Source organism: Garra rufa, chromosome 12, assembly GCF_049309525.1.
Source record: "Garra rufa chromosome 12, GarRuf1.0, whole genome shotgun sequence".
NCBI classification, from domain to species: Eukaryota; Metazoa; Chordata; class Actinopteri; order Cypriniformes; family Cyprinidae; genus Garra; species Garra rufa.
In genome coordinates, this window is record NC_133372.1 from 15,948,331 (window position 1) to 15,969,234 (window position 20,904).

At 43.4% G+C, this 20,904-nt stretch overlaps 2 protein-coding genes across 2 annotated transcripts; both read right to left on the reverse strand.

Moving 5' to 3' along the window:
- Positions 1-1,293: 1,293 nt before the first annotated feature.
- Positions 1,294-13,584, reverse strand: LOC141347114 (uncharacterized). The gene is made up of 2 exons (XM_073852101.1): positions 13,444-13,584; positions 1,294-3,776 (listed from the first exon to the last, which is right to left on the reverse strand). Exons 1-2 carry the CDS (start codon positions 13,451-13,453, stop codon positions 1,654-1,656), a joined length of 2,133 nt encoding a protein of 710 aa, XP_073708202.1. The 5' UTR covers positions 13,454-13,584; the 3' UTR covers positions 1,294-1,653.
- On the reverse strand, positions 11,827-19,788 carry cacng1a (calcium channel, voltage-dependent, gamma subunit 1a). Its single transcript, XM_073852102.1, has 4 exons — positions 19,420-19,788; positions 16,177-16,251; positions 13,844-13,981; positions 11,827-13,697 (listed from the first exon to the last, which is right to left on the reverse strand). Exons 1-4 carry the CDS (start codon positions 19,652-19,654, stop codon positions 13,468-13,470), a joined length of 678 nt encoding a protein of 225 aa, XP_073708203.1. The 5' UTR covers positions 19,655-19,788; the 3' UTR covers positions 11,827-13,467.
- Positions 19,789-20,904: the final 1,116 nt, after the last annotated feature.

A 20,904-nucleotide genomic window follows, 5' to 3' on the forward strand; every position in this document is an offset into this window, starting at 1 on the left:
TTCATTCTACTCGAATGTCCATCAGACTTTCTCTCGTATAGATTATTTTTTTGTTAATAATTCTCTAATTACTCAGGTTGTAAACTCTGAATATCTACCGATTGTTATCTCAGACCATGCCCCTCTTAGAGACACTCTTGATATTCTGTTATTGTCATTTCGCACTTCTCAATCACCCTGGCGGTTCAATTCTTTACTTCTATCTGATTCAGCATTTTGTGAATGCATTTCTAATTCAATAGATGATTTTCTCCTCACTAACCAGACCGATTCAATCTCCTATTCCTTACTGTGGGAACCTTTAAAGGCCGTCTTAAGAGGAAAGATAATTTCTTATTCTGCCCATGCTAATAAAGAACGGAGGAATAAGTTAAAAAAGTTATCTGACAATATTCAAGCTTTAGATGACCAGTATGCTCATAGCCCGACTCCTGAGCTACATAAACAGAGGCTTAATTTGCAGGCAGAATTTAATCTGTTATCTACAGGTGAGGCAGAGAGACTTTTGTTACACACGCGTGGCAATTACTATGAATATGGGGATAAGATCGGTCGCCTTTTAGCCCATCAGCTTCGCAACAGAGCCGCTTCGTGCTTTATTACACAAATTGCGCAGCCTGATGGCGCATTAACCTCAGATCCTGTGGAGATTAATTTGATGTTTAAAAACTTTTACTCTTCTCTATATAAAACTGAAGCTTATGACAATTTAGAAGAATTGAACCAATTTCTCGGGCGTATCAACGTCCCTAAGATTGATTCTCTTTTAGTGTCTGAACTCGACGGACCCATTACCTTAGAGGAGATTACTAAATCAATTAATTCATTGCAATCTAAGAAATCCCCTGGCCCAGACGGGTTGCCATCTGAATTTTATAAGAAATTTCATGTCAAATTGGCCCCACTGCTTTTGTCTGTATTTAAGGAATCTTTAGATCTAGGTAAGTTACCCCCAACATTGAGACAAGCATCTATAACTTTATTGCCTAAAGATGGAAAGGACCCAACATTATGTAACTCATACAGACCTATTAGCCTCCTCAATGTTGATGTTAAGATTTTAGCCAAAATTTTGGCCTCTCGATTAGAGGCAGTACTTCCTAGTATCATATCAGAGGAACAAACTGGATTCATTAAAGGACGGTATTCATTTTCTAACATCCGTACTCTTGTTAATATTGTATACTCAAGACAAAACTGTTATGAAGCAGACGGGACAACAAGGTAAGTATAATACAAGTGATGTTTATTTTATAAAGAGCAGCAGTGCCGGAGGTGAATGGAGTTCTCGTGATGGTGAGTATGACTTGTACTGAAGAATTCAGAGCCGGGTGAAGACGTGGAGTGAATAACAGGTCCTTTCTTTTGCAGGTGGCGAGACTGGAGGATTCCAAGAACGATAGCTGGAGGGATACTGAGAGTTCGTGAATCCGCCACCCTCCGCTGACGCGGAAGTCAGCTTACGGCCACACACCACTGACGACTGGAGACTGAGAAGACACAGAAGACTGGAACTGGGAGGACTGGAACGAGACAGAGTTCAGGTAAGTACAATAAGGTAAGTATTTCAGATATTGAGACTCGTAGAGAGACACTAGCAGTCCGCTTTCGCTAGAACGAGCCCGGACCATGAGTGGTGTGTGGAGAGTGGCTTTATAGTGAAGAGGATGATTGAGGACAGGTGCGCGGGTGATTGGATCCAGGTGACGGTGATCTGTGATGAGTTGAGTGAGGAACGACTGATACGTGACATATGGCCCCCCTCCCGGAACGGCGCGTCCTCGCGCCGAAATGGATACACCAGCGGAGGGAGGGTTGGGGTTCAGGAGGCGGGTGTGGAGCAGGTGACGAAAGGGAGCTGGACATGTGATCTGGAACGTGAGACCAGGGTGGAGTGGAGGGAGGAAGGAGCCAGAGTGCAGTCAGGAGTAGGAGGAGCCGGATGGTGGTCCAGAGCCCAGCCAGGATGACACCCCAGGGCGGAGTCGAGGGAGGGAGGAGCCATGGTGGAGAACTGGCCCACGACACCCTGGGGACGAGCGACGGAGACGAAGCCTCTGGGGAAGATGAGCCAGGAGCAGCCGAGCAGACGGAGAGCCAGGGTGACACCGCAGGTCTGGAGGGCCAAGGTGACGCAGCAGGCTCAGGGAACCGAGGCAGAGCTGGGGCTCCGGAAGACCGCAGTGACACCGGAGCGACAGAGGACATAGGCGGAGCTGGAGGGAAGGAGGAGCCTGACGGAGCCGGAGGGACGGAATGACGAGGTGAAGCTGGAGGAGTGGAGTCCTGAGGCGACGGATGGTCAACGACTGACCAAGGCGGAGCCGGAGAGACGAGGGAGCCCGGTGGAGCTGGTGGGATGACGGGCCACGGTGGAGATGAGGGAGCCAGGAGCCAAGGCGGAGCTGAAGGGTCGGAGGACCGAGGTGGAGTCCAGGACTCGGAGGATGTAGGCAGGGACTGGGGAATGATCCGCCTTGGCGCAGCTGGAGCCTGGATGTCCCACGATGGAACCACACTCCTAGGTGGCGCTGCCTGAGGGTGAGCTGTGGGACAGACGGGCGGCAGCGGAGACAGGGCTGGAGGACTGGCTGGCTTGCGTGGAGGCGGGAGAGGGAGGCTGGGTGGGAACTTCGGAGATCTTGGAGCATTTGACGGAACCAGCGGAGATTCTGGAGAACTGGACTTAACCAGTGAAGGTTCTGGACAGCTGGACTGGACCAGCGAAGGCTCTGGAAGGCTGGACGGGACCAGCTGAGACTCTGGAGGACTGGACGTAACCAGTGAAGGTTCTGGACAGCTGGACGGGACCAGCGAAGGCTCTGGAGGACTGGACGTAACCAGTGAAGGTTCTGGACAGCTGGACGGGACCAGCGAAGGCTCTGGAAGGCTGGATTGCACCAGCGGAGACTCTGGACGGCGCTCTTGAGGAGCGGGCTCTGGGCGGCGCTCTTGAGGAGCGGGCTCTGGGCGGCGCTCTTGAGAAGCGGGCTCTGGGCGGCGCTCTTGAGGAGCGGGCTCTGGACGGCGCTCTTGAGGAGCGGGCTCTGGACGGCGCTCTTGAGGAGCGGGCTCTGGACGGCTGGACGACCCCAGCGGAGATTCAGGAGGGCTGGGCGTCTCCAGCGGAGACACTGAAGGAGCTAGCTCTGGGCGAGTGGTCACTGGAGGGCGCTCTGGCGGCGCAGTCACTGGAGGGCGCTCTGGCGGCGCAGTCACTGGGGGGCGCTCTGGCGGCGCAGTCACTGGAGGGCTGGGTGGAACCAGCTGAGACTCTGGAAGACTGGATGAGACTGGCGGAGATTCTGGACGGCTGGGCGGAACCAGCGGGGATTCAGGACGGCTGGACAGAACCAGCGGGGACTCAGGACGGCTGGGCGGAACCAGCGGGGAATCAGGACGGCTGGGCGGAACCAGCGGGGAATCAGGACGGTAGGAAATTATTTCTCCAAACCAATCAATCAAATCTGCTTCAAATATCTCCAGTAATTCCTCAAAGTAACCTCCACAGCGCAGTTTCAGCTCACCCTCAGGGTTAGGAGTGTGGGCGGGGCTTTCCTCCAAGCCCTCGATCTCCACGAGTATCCCCACGGTGATGCTAGCCGGCTCACACACCTGGTCAGTCGCGACGTCCTCTGTCGCTTTAAATGCGATGGATCTTGGCGCTGCGGCTGCGGCGGGCTCTGGCTGGCGCTCCGTGCTGAAGGTTGATAGCTGCTGACTGGGCTCTGGATCGTGGTTGCACATGCTGCTGACTGTTCTTTGGTCCGGGCTTCCTGTTATGAAGCAGACGGGACAACAAGGTAAGTATAATACAAGTGATGTTTATTTTATAAAGAGCAGCAGTGCCGGAGGTGAATGGAGTTCTCGTGATGGTGAGTATGACTTGTACTGAAGAATTCAGAGCCGGGTGAAGACGTGGAGTGAATAACAGGTCCTTTCTTTTGCAGGTGGCGAGACTGGAGGATTCCAAGAACGATAGCCGGAGGGATACTGAGAGTTCGTGAATCCGCCACCCTCCGCTGACGCGGAAGTCAGCTTACGGCCACACACCACTGACGACTGGAGACTGAGAAGACACAGAAGACTGGAATTGGGAGGACTGGAACGAGACAGAGTTCAGGTAAGTACAATAAGGTAAGTATTTCAGATATTGAGACTCGTAGAGAGACACTAGCAGTCCGCTTTCGCTAGAACGAGCCCGGACCATGAGTGGTGTGTGGAGAGTGGCTTTATAGTGAAGAGGATGATTGAGGACAGGTGCGCGGGTGATTGGATCCAGGTGACGGTGATCTGTGATGATGAGTTGAGTGAGGAACGACTAATACGTGACAAAAACAGTGGCTCCTCTGAGGTAATAATTTCATTAGATGCCGAAAAGGCGTTTGATAGGATAGAGTGGGCTTATCTTTTTAGGGTACTGGATGAGTTCGGTTTTGGGGATGGATTGATATCATGGATGCGTTTACTATATGTTGACCCGCTAGCTTCAGTTTATACTAATAGTGTTAATTCTGAGTATTTCACCTTATCACGGGGTACACGCCAGGGATGCCCCCTATCGCCATTACTTTTTGCCATAGCTATTGAGCCCCTTTCAATAATGTTTAGAACACTTCCTGTATTTCAAGGTATCATCCGCAAAGGAATCGAACATAAATTAGCCTTATACGCTGACGATTTATTACTCTATGTTACCAATCCAATTGAATCTATTCCTGAGATAATTCGTTTACTAGATGATTTTGGCAAGTTTTCTGGGTATAAATTGAATTTACAGAAGAGTGAATGTTTACCCATAAATCAATCTGGCCAAAAAATAAAACAGAATGACATACCTTTCCACTTGGAGAGATCTAAATTCAAATATTTTGGTGTTAATGTTACCCTTTCTTATTCTGCCTTAAAGTCAGCAAATTTTACACCTTTAGTTTCATACATGAAGTCAGCTTTATCAAGATGGGCAGCTCTCCCATTATCACCACTAGGCAGGATAAACGATGTTAAAATGAATATTCTCCCAAAATTTCTTTATCTCTTTCAAGCTATTCCTTTGTTTCTGCCAAAATCTTTCTTCAAGAATATAGACCAATTAATCTCCTCCTTTATATGGGCAGGTAAAACTCCCAGAGTTTCCAAAATATCGCTCCAAAAAAGTCGACTAAGTGGAGGGCTCTCCTTGCCTAATTTTATGTATTATTACTGGGCGGCAAATATTCAGAAATTGGTTTTCTGGATACAAGCCTCCTCTTTACCATGGTGTAACTTAGAAGCTAAGTCTTGTATTTCAACATCTCTCCCTGCTATGGTGTTTTCTTCTCTACCAATGTCACCTTTATGTTACACAGATAATCCAATAGTGTGTGCTTCTCTCAAAATATTCTTTCAATTTCGGCGACATTTTAAATTTACCTCGGCATCAACTATGGCTCCTATAAATAATAACCATCTCTTTCTTCCCCCTTTCTCAGATTCTGTATTCTTTTCCTGGGAAAAGAAAGGTCTGAAATGCTTTGAAGATCTTTTTATTAACAACGTGTTTGCAAATTTTTCTGAATTATCCTCATTATTTAATCTGCTTCCTTCTCACCTATTTCGTTACTTTCAAATTAGACATTGTGCCTCCTCACTGTTCTCTGGGTTTCCCTCCCTGCCTACAAGGTCTCCATGGGAAGAGGCACTTAAACTGAATCTTCATATAGGTGGGATTATTTCTAAAATATATGCAATTATCTTGTCAAATAATAATTCTCATAACACTAAAACTATCAGGGCTTGGGAAGAGGAACTTGACTTAGAGTTTGAGGATGACTACTGGAGTAGAGTATTAGACAATGTACGCACCTCCACTTCGTGCGCTAGACTTAGCTTTATACAATTTAAAACGATTCACAGAGCTCATCTCTCAAAATATATCTCAGTGTTTCAGATGTGTGTGATAAATATAAACTTTCACCATGTAACCTTAGCCATATGTTTGTATTCTGTCCCAGGTTACAAAACTATTGGATTACTTTATTTAAAATAATTTCTGATGTCCTAGGGGTCAAGTTAGTTGTTTGCCCTTTAATTGCAATCTTCGGTGTTCCCTCTCAATGTCAGCCTTTAAGCCGGAGACAGGCTGAGATTGTGGCTTTTGCATCTCTGCTTGCTAGGCGCAGAATACTGCTGTCTTGGACATCCCCACAACCACCCTCTATTTCATTGTGGCTCAAAGATTTTGCCTTCTTTTTAAAACTTGAGAAAATTAAATACAATATCAGAGGTAGGGGAGAATTGTTTTTTGAAAAATGGCAACAATTTATTGCATTCTTTAATAATTTAAAAATCTTAGACGTGGATTGAGTGAAGGTACATGTGTGTATATATATGTTTATTATTATTTGTATTTGCTTTTTTTGTTGCATTTATTTATTTAAATGATTATTTATAATTTCAGTCATGTAATGTATACATATATAATTTATTTATTTATTTATTTATTTATTTATTTTTCATCAGATGTCAATTGTTTAAATTGGGGATTGCTTTGTTGGGGATGGGTAGGATTGTATATGGTGTGTGGGTTGGTATAAAATGTGAAATGCAATTTGCAACAATAAAAATTCTATGAAAAAAAAAAAACATAAAATTGTATTGGTTTAAACAAAAAATCATGTGATGTCCATTCCAATGGACGCAGGGTCTGAAGGGGTTAATTTTTTTGTAATAATGTAAAACGCGTTGCAGCAGCATACAGACATAGGCGAGACAGTTTGCGCGCCTATTGGCTGTTCTGCAGCAGCCTATCAAGCGAGGCCTAGCGTGACGCCAGACCCAATGAGGGTGCTTCGCGCCCACTGCGTCACATCCCACCATAACGAGCATGGTCTAGGCCTATAAATACCACTCGCAGGCAGCTATTATCTGGTTTTTCATCATCGAAGCAACCAGAGCGTGCGCATGCACGGCAAGATATGCAGTACTCGTTCCCTCTCTAGAGAGAACCAAGGTTACGTTAGTAACTGAGTACATTCTCTTACGAGAGGTCTCTCGTACTGCGTAAGATATCTTACGCTACGGGACCCAATGCAAAACGCTGTGCATGCTGCTGAGATCTGACACCAAAAAACCCCAGGGGCAAAACCCGGGGTTCATATAGTGCACAATCACCCAGGGAACTGACAGGGGGTTCAGGAAGAAGGAGGGGCAACACCGCACTCTTCCACATAATGCAGCGTCGCTCGGACGCTCCGTTCATCATACAGACAAGGCAGGGTACGGCCTGAACTGATGAGGAAATATGGGTCTTACACAGTTTGCTGGTTAACTAGACCAACAGCAGCCTGGCCTGTAAGGCGGGAACCTCCAGGTTGTAAAACCTTATAAATGTAGACGGGGAGGCCCAGCCCGCCGCCATACAAATATCTTGCAAGGCAATCCCACTCGACCAGGCCCACGAAGAGGCCACGCCCCTTGTGGAATGTGCTCTGACACCCAACGGGCACTGCATGCCCTTGGAAACGTATGCCAGCGCTATAGCATCAACTATCCATCTGGATAGGCTCTGTTTCGACACAGCTAGTCCCTTAGAATGCCCACTGAACGAAACAAAAAGCTGTTCTGTCTGCCTAAAAGCAGACGAGCGAGACACATAAGCTCGTAATGCCCTGACTGGGCAGAGAAGGCTCGCGTCTATTTCCTCATCAGAGACCGGTAGGGCTGACAGAGTGATGACCTGCGCCCTAAACGGTGTGTTGAGGGATTTTTTGGAACATATTTTGGAACATAACCGTGCTTAGGTTTAGGCTTAGGTTAGTCATTAGGTCCAAACTCCATGCACGGAGAGCGCGTGCAAGTCCCCTATGCGCTTCACCGAAGCGAGAGCCAGCAGAAACACAGTGTTAAAAGACAGGTATTTCAGATCAATCGTCTGTAAAGGCTCGAATGGTCCACCTTTCATGGCTTCCAGCACCGTAGAAAGGTCCCATACGGGGACTGAGGGAGGTCTCTTAGCCCCCCTAAGGAAGCGGATGACTAAATCGTTCCTTCCTATTGACTGACCTAGCGTTGTCCTTGAGAACGCTGCTATGGCCGCCACATAGACTTTGAGCGTGGACGGGGTTCTGCCCTTGTCCAGCAGCTCTTGTAGGAAGGAAAGCACCTCTGTCACACCCCAGTCTGTGGGTGACATGCCACGGGTTGTGCACCAGCCCAAAAACACAGACCATTTTAAGGAGTAGAGCCGTCTCGTAGACGGAGCTCTAGCCTGCGTGATCGTGTTTAGTACTCCCTTAGGGAGTTCATCGTATATCCGTTGGTGGCCCAGACATGAAGGGACCACAACTCCGGGTGAGGATGCCGAATCGAGCCGTGGGCCTGAGAGAGGAGGTCTCTCCTCACTGGTACTGGCCACGGAGCAGTGCTCGTCAGCTGCATCAGAGCTGGGAACCAAGGTTGGTTTTCCCAGAACGGCGCTACCAGCAGTACTGAACATCCTGCTTCCTTGATCCACTCTATCACCTGAGGCAGGAGAGAGACGGGGGGAAACGCATAGAGAGGGCGGCGGGGCTATACGTGGGCCAGCGCGTCCTTGCTCTTGGAGAAAAATTCCGGACAGTGAGCGTTGTCTTGAGACGCGAACAGGTCTACTTCCGCTCTGCCGAAGTTCTTCCACAGTAGTTGGACTGTCTGCGGGTGCAGGGACCATTCGCCTGCCGGAGCCTTGTTCCTGGAAAGTCTGTCTGGTCCTATGTTTAGGAGCCCTGGCACGTGCGCTAGGAGGCGTTCTGCTAGCCTGTACAGGTTCCTGGACCTGAGACCGCCCTGGTGATTTATGTAGGACACCACAGACATGTTGTCCGAGTGGACTAGGACATGGCTTCCTTTTATTTGGGGACAGAAACGCGCCAGCGCATTCTCTACTGCCAGCATTTCGAGGCAGTTAATGTGCAGGAGCTTTTCCCGTTCTGACCACTGGCCAAAGGACGGTCTGCCCTCGAGCAGAGCCCCCCATCCCGAGGTGGATGTGTCCGTGGACACTACTCTTATCCTTGAGGAAGTCCCCAGGTTTACACCTGATTGGTACCAGTCGACTGCTTTCCACGGTTTCAGGGCTGTGACGCACTTCTGATTGACCTTGAGGCGAAGTCGACCGGACGCCCACGCCTGGCACGGTACACGCGCTTTCAGCCAGAACTGCAGTGGGCGCATGTGGAGCAGACCCAGCTGGAGGACTGATGATGCTGAGGCCATGAGACCCAGCATTTTCTGAAATTTCTTCGGGACAGACGCGCCGCAGCGGAACGAGCCCGCTGTACGCTGAATGTCTACCGCGCGCTGTGGAGATAGTCGTGCTATCATAGACAGCGAGTCCAATTCTGTACCCAGGAAAGAAATCTTCTGACTGGGGGACAGAGAGCTCTTCGTCCAATTGACCCTGAGACCCAAATTCTCGAGGTGATCGAGTAAAATGGTCGTGTGCTCTACGAGAACTGAGCGAGACTGCGCTAGAATCAGCCAATCGTCCAAATAGTTCAGTATTCGCACGCCCCTCATCCTGAGGGGAGCGAGCGCTGCATCCATGCACTTCGTAAATGTACGGGGTGCCAGGGATAAAACGAACGGCAGGACTTTGTACTGATATGCCTGGCCCTCGAAGGCGAATTTCAAAAACCACCTGTGACGTGACGCTATCAGTATTTGAAAATACGCGTCTTTCAGATCCACTGACATGAACCAATCTCCTTGGCGAACTTGCGCAAGGATTTTTCTGGTCGTGAGCATCCTGAACTGTCGCTTCACAAGCACTCTGTTCAGTTGCCTTAGATCTAGTATGGGTCTGAGACCCCCGTCTTTTTTCGGTACCAGGAAGTATCTGCTGTATAGCCCTCCTTCGCTCTGAACTTGAGAGAGAGGCTCCATGGCCCCTTTGCTCAATAGTTTCGTCACTTCAGCTCGAAGTAGGTGTGCTACTTCTGCTTGTATTGTGGTCTCGACGTGCGCCGTATAGCGGCGAAGGCGTCGGCGAAACTGTAGCGAATAGCCTCTTCTTATAATGTCCAGCACCCACTTTGAAACCCCGGGAAGCTTTTCCCCGTCTGCATGAATAGCTAGGGGTTGAACTGGACGAGCAAATAACTTTGGTGGGGGTCCGGCGACAGCGGGACTCGTACACCGTCGTTTTCCTAGTTGTGCTAGGACGACTTCGGAGGCTCAGGTTTCAACTCAATCCTAGGCCTCGGGCCGCGTCCGGCGGGGCGGAGGCCGGACGAGCGGGAACGTGGTCTCCCACCTTGGGCCTGGCGGCGCTGCGAAGTGGCGGCAGCGGACGGTGGCTGGGGCTGTGAGCTCTGCGCAGGTGGTTTTGCACGGCCAGCTGCAGAGCTGGAGCGCTTCGGGAGGAAGTGCTTCATCGCCTGAGACGCCTTCTGTACCTCAGCGAATCTTTCTGTGAAGTCCCTGACAGAAGATCCGAACAGGCCAGCGGGTGAGAGCGGAGCGTCGAGGAACGCGGTGCGCTCAGACTCAGCCATTTCTGAGAGCGTAAGCCACAGGTGCCTCTCGGTTACAGTGAGAGAGGCCATGTTGCGTCCAATGGCCTGTGCTGCGGACTTAGTAGCGCGGAGGGCAAGGTCCGTAGCGCTTCTCAGGTCCGGCACGCAGATTGCGTCGGGTCCTTCCTCATCCAGCCTTCGGAGGAGGTCGGCCTGGAAAATCTGCAGCATGGCCATGGTGTGCAGCGCTGACGCGGCGGCGAGGTCCACAGAGCTCGCCCAGTCCTCACTGCCTGACGCCAGGATAGAGCAGGAATCCTCTTCCTCCATCAGGGCCCCCTCGTCAGCGGCGTCGATGGAGGCGGTGGCAGACAGCGGCCGCATTTACGTCCGGAATGGAGGCTGACGAGGTCGGTGAAGCAGGCGGGCGAACCGGCGAGCTTTGTCGGCTGGGGGAAGGTTCCGGGGCCCGCTGGGCACAGCTCTTTTTACGGCGCGACACCGCGGCGGGCGGGGGAGCAGTCTCGGTGAAGAAGGCCAGGCGAGTCCTCAGAGTCGCCATAGGCATTGGCTCGCAGTGAGGGCAGCCGCCGTCAGCGAGCGCGAGAACTGCGTGCTCTTTACCCAGGCAGGAAACGCAGATGACGTGGCGGTCCCCGTCGCTGAGTGTGGCTCTGCACGAACCGCAGGAAGGCATCTTTAAAAAGACGCCTTTGCTCTTTTAGAATTTGTGTCGCAGCGGCGGCACACAGGAATAAATGGCAAAAAAGGATATGAGCGCCGGAAAGCGCAGCAGGAAGGCAAGGAAGGCGGCGTGGCCAGCGACTTCGATGACTCGTCCCGCTGAAGGTGCGCTCGATCAATGGCGCGGCTTCTTCTCCAGCTCCAGCGATGCGTGTGCTTCGCTTGAAGGATGAAAAATCAGATAATAGCTGCCTGCGAGCGGTATTTATAGGCCTAGACCACGCCCGTTATGGCGCGAAGCACCCTCATTGGGTCTGGCGTCACGCTAGGCCTCGCTTGATAGGCTGCTGCAGTTGCCGCAGAACAGCCAATAGGCGCGCGAGCTGTCTCGCCTATGTCTGTATGCTGCTGCAACGCGTTTTACATTATTATAAAATTAAGGATAATTTTTGGCTTCAATATCTCGCGGAAAAGGATTTTCCCCTAGCGTAAGATATCTTACGCAGTACGAGAGACCTCTCGTAAGAGAACTACGCCTAGATAATATTATGCTATAATACAGTAAATACAATTCAATCTAAATAAATCAAAACCTCTGGTGCATGGTGTACATGTCAATCTACAATCTTTTTTATGCCACTTTTGAATAAACCACAAAGAGGCAGAATAAATGTCAATGTGAACATGGAAGTTTTTTTATTAGAAATACATGACATAGGGTTGTAAAACCAGAAATACATTTTTTCTGTTGGGCAGCATAACATGATCCAAACATCTATGTTCTCTTGTTCTGCATGCAAACAACATTAAAAGAAATAATTAAAAAAAATTATCTGTCAAATTAAACATGATTTTTATGAATTTGCCTCAGCATGTGGTAACATAACAATGAAATACCAATTCTAACTGCCACTAGAAACTCTTAACAAAAAATATTTCAAAGCAATGACAGAAAGTGATAGGAGTGAAGAGAGAGGAACATGTTCAGGAAAGGACCATAAGCAGGGACACAAACTTTGCCCAAGCACTACCCACAAGGCGATGGCTCTATTGGTGTTTATCAGTGACAATGATCCCCACATTCCTATTGCCAGCTTTACAAAAGAATTTGTTTTTAAGCCCACTAAGCAAATTAAAAGGTGCTATAGTATTTAAATGAATGTCAAAAAGCCTGATAAAATTGAAAGAGACAATTTGATTTTAAAATCTTTTTATACATTGGGTGAATCACCACCCAAAAATAGAGTGCAGATTTGTTCAGATCTCCAGGTTACTGCTTTATACATATAAACCGGGTTTGTGAAGACCCAAAAATTACCACAATTCCTGAGAGAGTCCTAAATTATACAGAACAGAAGTACGTTCTACTCAAAAAAGCACACAAGTCCATTTCAAGCTTGTAAACACAGTTTGTGGGTGCATTTCAGGAAGTCGTAGAAAGTCTCAGAATAATTTTACTCTTTCACATAAGAGTGAGATTGATGCCATTTTCTTTGCACCTGCAAGATCTGAAATTATTCCAAAATGTCTGGCCAAGCATTCAGCAACCACAGCAGATCATTTACATTCTGCTCAGGGCAGTTGAGAGCATCACTGTGCCCAGGCAAAAGAGAATTAAAATGACTGTTAAAATGACTATTAATAAAATGAGATTTAATAAACACAAAACCAAAATAGCATTCACACATCTTAAAAAATAAAATAAATCCATTTACAGGACATCAATTGTGCTATCTGGAGCAAAATCTTGTGGCATTACACCACTGCATATGGAGATTTATTTTCTTACTATCCACTATCTGCAAATTAGTGCAGATGAACTTTTCCAAATACATCATCCATAAAATATGTTAGCCAGATGCTTTTCAACTCTTCAGTCTCTTCAATATGATAACAATCACAATTCTTCTTTAACCATTCTCCATTTTAACATCCCAGTGTTGTATATTTTCCCTGTATGTCTGTTAATGTACAGCATTATTACACAAAAAATCCAGCTACATAAGGTCAGCTGCACTTTTCATATACATCTCAAATATTTAAGATTTTATACATTTCGATGTTGAAATGTTACATATGTAATTAATTATAATAATATAAAGATTGAAAAGCTTGGCTATATGCTGGCATGGTTTGATCTAAAAGGGTGTCACACACCTATAATCTTCGGTGCCAGTTTGCAAAGGATAAAAAGGAAATTACTGAGCTTATTTTATTACCTCTGCTTGTCAAGCTCTGACATTGTATCAAAGAGGTCTAGATGTATTGTGAGACAGTGGTTTACCTGCTGGCATCTGGAATCCCTGCTCTATATCTGTTCAGGTTCAGCGTCCATGCAGGTTTCCCAGGGATTTCTAGGCATCTGTGGCATGGAGATGACCAGCAGACCAATTCCACTGAGGAGCAGCAGGACAAAACCCGTGCATGCACACGCAAAAGACCAGGAATAGTAATACTCGATCCAGATAGTCTCCTCACTTTCTATCATCCTCTTGACTGACTGACGCATTACCTCTACTGAGATTATGGCACATAGACCTAAGCACAGAGAAGATACAAAAATAATATACTTAAATAATAAATACTATTTGGATACAACATTTTGGTGTGGTCCATATTTTAAAATACAGTGTGTCATGTACAGTAAATTATTTGTAAGACAAGGATTAAAAGTTTCATCCTACCTGCAAAAGCAAAGAACATGCCAGCAGGCTTGTACAGATAGTCCTTTCCTTTACTGAGGGAACCCAACAAACACAGTGTGCCCAGAATCATGAAGACAAGACTGAAGATGGCTATGGCAGCTGCTGAGATGTTGTATTCTGAGTAGAGAAACCAGCAAGAGCTACATGTAAATGACAGTGATTTTCAAGTATATGATAATATATCATGCTTTAGAGCTCCTTCCTAGAAGTCTCTATAAATATAAAACTTAGTTTGTCCACTACACCTGTGATTCATGGCTGCTCCTAATAGTCGACTAACTGTTAGTCAATGAGAAGAGTGGCTTAGTCGACCAAAATTTTATTAGTCGCTTAGTTGCAGAAAAAAAAATTTCACAGGAATTATTCATCGACTTAAAATATGGCTTTTCATCTGAAAGATGTATGTAGTAGCAACTTTACATAACCACTCAATTTAATTTTAACCTAGTAAAATGTGCTCTATTCAAGTGTCTGTGGAGAGTGTGCAAGCAGAACAGTAGCACGCTCGCTGCATGACAGATGGATGTGCCAGTGCAGTCACTTGCTCTTAAAATATTTTGTCTTTTTTGGTCATACAGATAAAATTAATACACCTTTTGAATCTGTAAAGACTCATTTATTTGTGTACACTCAGAATAACAACAAAACGTTGCGCTTTTGTAAAATAATTAAAGCAAACAGTATGCGCTTTCTGCGGTCTCGGTCTCTGTGAAATTGAGCACGAAACTTCAAAACTCCATGTTGCTTGCATTACAGACATGAAAAATATAGCGATAGAGAGCGAAATGTCTATTTGGTTCGAATTAACCAATTCAAACAGAAAACAAATATTCTCAGATTAATCCGTATGAAACATGCATACAAGTGTATAAAATACTTTTAAATGGAACAATTCAAAAAGAAAATAGATATTCTCAGATCATGTAGTCGCAGAAAAAAGGAAGTGGCGAAATCACACAGTCAGTGACGGACAGACGGCTGGTCTGTATGGTAATACAATACATCAGACAGGACATCCAAACGCTCACCTATTATTCATCAACCTCAGATATGGCTTTTCATATGAAAGATGTATGTAGTAGCAACTTTACATGACTTTACTTGCTCTTAAAATACTCCATCATTTTTGGTCATACAGATAAAAGTAATACATCTGTCGAATCGTTTAAGACTCTGTCTATTTGTGTGCACTCAGAATAACAGAGAAATTTTGCACTTATGTAAAATAATTAAAGCAAACAGGGATGCGCTTTCTGCCATCTTGGTCTCTGTGAACTTGAGAGTGAAACTTCAAAACTCTGTGTATTCTTGCGTTACAGACATGAAAAATATAGCTATAGAGAGCGAAATGTCTATTTGGTTTGAAATTAACCAATTCAAACAGAAAACAAATATTTTCCGATTAATCCGTATGAAACATGCATACAAGAGCATCACTACTGCGGAGATAATGAGTCAGTGTCGCCGACTTCATCTCTTAAGCCAAATACAAAGAAATCACTAGTTTACCAATAAATTATTAAAATGTTAATGCAGTCTCCTTGCTGTTTTTCCCTTGACACATTCAGTGCTTAAAGGTGAGACTAATAGTTGACTAAAGGACCGTTCACACCAAGAGCGATAACAATAACTATAACTATAACTATAACTAAAACTATAACTATTAAGATAACTATATTTGCGTCCACACCAGTGAACACAACTGTCTGTTTTTTGTTGCATTTACACGACTTCAACCAGTAGATATCCTCAGCAAGCTCATCCAAACAGTGAATCTAGCGTAAACTATCTGATCTCTAACATAGTCAATGAAGTGGAATAAAAACAATATGGACTATTTTCTACTGCACCTTCAAAGGAGGCAAGACAATGTTGTCCAAACTTGTGCTAAATTCCTGAGGTAATTTTATTTTTTATGTTACTCAGTTTGCTGTGCAATGTATGTTTTACTCTACAGCGTCGCCTGCTATTTCAAATCCACAAGCCCTTTAATTTTGAATGAAGTCTGACTAGCTGTTTCATCATTAATCAGCTGTAAAAAATCGTTCTGAAAGTGATCACAAAAATTTCTTTGCCCTGTATCGTTATCGTTATAGTCGTAATGTGAACTCTGCTATTCTCTTAATGCTTAAAATTAGCCACTACTTGTCGAGCCAAAAAATCTTTCGTCAAGGGTAACCCTTTCCCATTTCATTACCCTTCACAGTGCATATAGCTGAATAAATTGTGCACAAAAGCATTCTCCATCCAGTACAGTAAAATGTAAAATATGTTCAGGAATCAGACTAGTATTGGTTTGACTGTGAACTCACCTCTTTGAGTTTTAACTTCAAAGATCTCAGAATCTTCCCCTGGTGTGAAGTGTCTGAAGTAAGAGCAGTTGATTTCTGAAAGAAAAAAAAAATACTAATTTTACCCTTTAAAGAAATCTAAAAACATGTTTTGTATTCTGAAAGAAAAACTTTTGCTGGTATTATTATTAGCCTATTAGTCACCTTCTCACAAGAATTCTTGTGAGTCACCTGTTGCCTTAAGTGTCAACTGCAGAGTTTTTTTTTACATCCAGTGTAATTTCACAAGCAGCTAAATATAATTGGTAAGTTATTTGACAACTGTTAAAGTCTCACAGTTAGCTCCAGTTTGACTGAACACATGAGGCAGAAGGCAAAGATTGCTATGCTTTGCTGTTTAAAAAGGGAGAACTAATTTAGAATTACAATCTTCCAATCTGGTGTTGTTCAACTGGAATGGTAGTGCTTTATTTAGAGAAATTACTGATATAGGTCTGGTTTTACAACTTTTTCCATGTGACTGACAAAATATATTGCTGTAGTTCAGCATGGCATGTTGAGCTACTCTTTCATGCTGTGCCAAACAATAAACAAACACTAGAATCATGTACCTTGTATTGATACAATGACTGGCAAGGAAGGAAAGCCTCCCAGGCATGTATTACATGTCCAAGATCATTTATGTTTATAGTTTTTTTTTAATATGACACAGAGCAAAGCTGATTGTAACCCTATTTCTAATGTTCATTACGCACTTGCTGAAACTGTCACGGATCTACTGCATGTTATCATAAATTATGAGGAGTTTCCTTATGATTTGGGCCACAGTCAAAAAGGTATTATTTGAGCACCAATAGGTATGTCTGTGTTGATAAAAATGTGGCGCTGTTCTCTCAGATGTGACCGTCAGTCACAGTAGTGGAATTGTACCACTCTTAAATTCAGAATGTCTCCCCTCTTGGGACAGCTGACTATTTATACAGCCTAATTATAGCTTTTACTGACTACTTTTGCAAGGGCAGTCACACACGTACTCACACAGCTGCTGTGTTTTAACGTGTTAAAAGCTTGAATTCAAAGGGAAAATAAAATAAAATATTTGTTACACTTTTCATCATGTGATCAGCATGTTTAATGTGGTTAGAATTAGGTGTCAGAGCTTTATGAAAAAAAAAATTCCAAAAAGGCAGCATAAATGTATGATTTTAATAATTTAATTATTTTAAAAAATCATCATTACGTTGTTATTATAGTTGAATGCATATAAACAGCATCTAACACCATTATTAGTGCAAAGAAAACACTGCTATTTCTAATTAGTGTAAACTTTAACTGTCTATAGACCGTTTTCCTGAGTGAACGATGAGCGCCGCCATTATGAATTCTAACCTCACATTGAATGATTTTCTGTTCCGGTCTCCATAGGAACCCATTCAAATAGCGTCCGCAGCTTCGTGTCATCTAAAGTGAAGCACTGTCAAATGACGGTCATTGTGCTATTTAAAAACATTTTAATAGGTTTAACATTAGATTATTAGCTTGGACTAATTTGACTAGAAACAATGGAGACCGGAAATGCAAAGCATTCTTTCAGTTAAGAGTCGGATTTACTTCCACGTTCAGGAAAAATGTCTATATTTCTACTACATTCAGTACTTTTAGCTCATCAAGCTTTTGTCACTTCCTGTCCGTCAGGTTCAGAGTCTCTGATAGTCCACACCTGTTAGGTACTCCATGTCATTCTGCTTATAGCTTTCCCACTTTAGCTATGTTCTCCATGCAGTAGTTGTCATAGCACCTAAACATACAGACAGGGAATTCCCAGTAGACCTGCAGACCAGTCACTGATGGCTAGAAGACTGTATTGAGTGAGGGTTAAAACACTAAGGAAGTCTCTGCATGAAGACACTTGGATATGCATTTTTGGAAAGAGGAAGGGGTTAAATCTAGACAGAGTTTGGGGGGAAACATATTTTGCTTTAAATCAAATTCAAATTTAGGATAGTTTACATCATGTAAAATGTGTGACTGCTGTGGGATAGTAAGTCTCTTGTTCCTCTTATTTGTACTACAGCTGTTTCTGTAAGCAATACAAAGACTACAAGTTCTACTTATTCTTTATTATACTATTTCCTCGATTATACGCTTTTTTATCACAAAGTAAATTTAAACTCATCAAAACTATGAAACAAATACAAATGGATGTGTGGGAATGATGTATAGACTAAAACTGTTGAATAAATTAAACTCTTATATACTTATATTTATATAAACTAATATACATTATAAATAAAAATTATAGCTCTTTATTATTATAGTTTTTTTCTCTCAAAAAAAAACTAATTATTATTTATCTAATTATCTATGGTGGTTTTAATGTTAATTTTGTGTAAATAATCATCATCACATATAAGTGCAATTTATGTTTGCCAACAAAACTAATTTCAACCATGTAAAACACAGACCTTTAGCTCAATAGCTTTTAAGATAAGGATAAACTTTAGTACCATTGTGTGATCCTTGATCCTGTACTGATCCTTTATAATTCTGTCTAAATCCCATAGAAATTTTGGCTAACATTATGATAAATAGTTAGTTAATCATTTTCATTAATAACATTTACAAACATTTTTACATTATATCATACCTAAAGCCATTATTAGACAGTTACAAAATATTAACTTTATATATATTTTTATATTCATATAGAAATGTACATGTATATACTTTTTCTTTATCAATACAGTGATATTTGCACTTCTTCTTTGCCATATATTTTTCATTTGATATATTGCTAAACATGTATCTTTTGCTTACTGCTTTAGTTGTTGACATTAAACACTATATACTGTTTTGTAAAATATAAATCAATTTCACACTTTAGGGATCTGGAGGTAGGGTCTATGTACCTATTAAAATAACCAGATTAAAAATGTACAAATGAATTATTCTAATTAGACACACACCTCTATTATTTAACAGTTGGAAAATTTAGAATGAAGCCAAAATTATTTGACATGGGAAAATTTAGCATCAAACGTTTAACTTTTTAATAAACTTTTGAAAATGTTTTGATTAGTTGCTTCCGTTTTAGTTGCTTGCTGTTTAAAAAAAACCCGAATGTTTCACCTCACAAAATGAAGAAAATAACAATGCTAATAAATAATAATAATAATAATGAACCTATTACACAATCATTATGCAGAGGATATCAAGCAAAAAAAAACAGAGAGGCCTGTTTACATTTTTCGCATTGTCACTTACCCCCTGGTAAGCTGATAGGTCCACAACCTTTACCAATCAATTCCTCGTCCTCAATATAGATGTGTTTCTTACAAAGTCTCCAAAGGCCAAAGTGGGCTGCCTCACATGTTGTGTTTACGCTCTCCACTCGTGGACTCAACACGGCCCAGTGGTCTGTTACAACCGCTGTTAACATGCACACTGAGCCCACCATGAGCACAAAAAACAAGATTTTTGTCTTGGTTTCCTTCAGCATTTTGTCCAGTATCCACTGCTAATGGACAAATAAAATGAAAAATGACACAAATAACTATAACAAAAAAAAAAAAAAGAAACAGAGACCAGGCCCAATTCGTTCTTGATTCTTAAGGTCTCTATGCAGCACTGTGCTTGTGCATGGATAAAAGGAGCCAAATGACAGTGTCCTAGTATTTATGCTGAGAGGCCAGACTCAAACCTCAGCTGTTCAGGCTCGTCAGGAAAGTTGATGACCAAACGGACTTGTCTCACATGAGGTCTGTGGGGGTGAGTTGGGCTTCTATAAATGTGATCTGTGAGTCTAATGTCTGGGTGTTGACAGATCAGGTTCCATCCGCCATTGCTAGGGTGTGACAATTCCATGACAAGAATTAATCATTAGGTTTAAGTGGGATTGAATAGCATATAATGTGAGAGGCAAACTGGACTAAATTTATAAACTGTTAAAAACTTTATTAAAGTGTTCCTTAAAGTATGTAGCTAAGGAGTTAAATAGTCTTATAAAATCATTTTATGATTTCAAAATAGTCTCTTCTTGTTCAGAAACTAAAGTTTCGTTGTTTTTGTTGTTTAGCAAAAACAGCCAGATCTGCTTAATTAGCAAAAATGAATGGGTATTGGGTAAATTTGGTTCCCCAGCATTTGCTGTCAGCGATGATAAACCATGCCTCCAGCAAATGACAAAGCGTTATGTGTGTAAAGACTTCAGACATTCTCAAGCAAGAGTGATGTGTGTATTTGTGCATTTTTCATAGATTTGTTGCATGCAGAATATACTGCTACATTTATATGCGTAACTCCCATATTTTTCATAGGCTACGGAGTTAGAAATGTTGTTAATTTCCTTAAATAGTGTGACTGGCTTAAACTGGAACAGATAAGGGGTACCCTTTTGAAATGTAGTCCCCTTCACAGCCGTGTTTACACAATAAGACATGTTCACAAGTTCACAAGATTAAGTCTAAGTCAAAACTTAAGTCCCTGGGGTTGAGTCATATCTCAAATATGTCAAGGTCACATCTGTCAAATCTTTTTTTGCATGTGTTTGCCTGCTGTTGTTTATTTTTATTAACAGCAATTCCGTATTTAGCCAGTTACAAAGGACATTACTGTCAGTGTTGGGTTAAGTTACTTTTAAAAGTAATGCATTACAATATTGCGATACTCCCTACAAAAAAGAAACTAAATATGCTATTTAGTTACTTTTTATGGAAAGTAATGTGATACATTACTTTTGCATTACTTTTA

What these genes read in the sequence shown, in the direction of transcription:
- cacng1a (XM_073852102.1), bottom strand. Translation starts at nt 19,654, where the DNA reads ATGCTGAAGGAAACCAAGACAAAAATCTTGTTTTTTGTGCTCATGGTG. An exon ending in ACCTATCAGCTTACCAGGGG is followed by an intron (nt 16,252 to 19,419) that starts GTAAGTGACAAT and finishes TTTTTCTTTCAG; the next exon opens with AAATCAACTGCTCTTACTTC. An exon ending in TGAAGTTAAAACTCAAAGAG is followed by an intron (nt 13,982 to 16,176) that starts GTGAGTTCACAG and finishes TTCTCTACTCAG; the next exon opens with AATACAACATCTCAGCAGCT.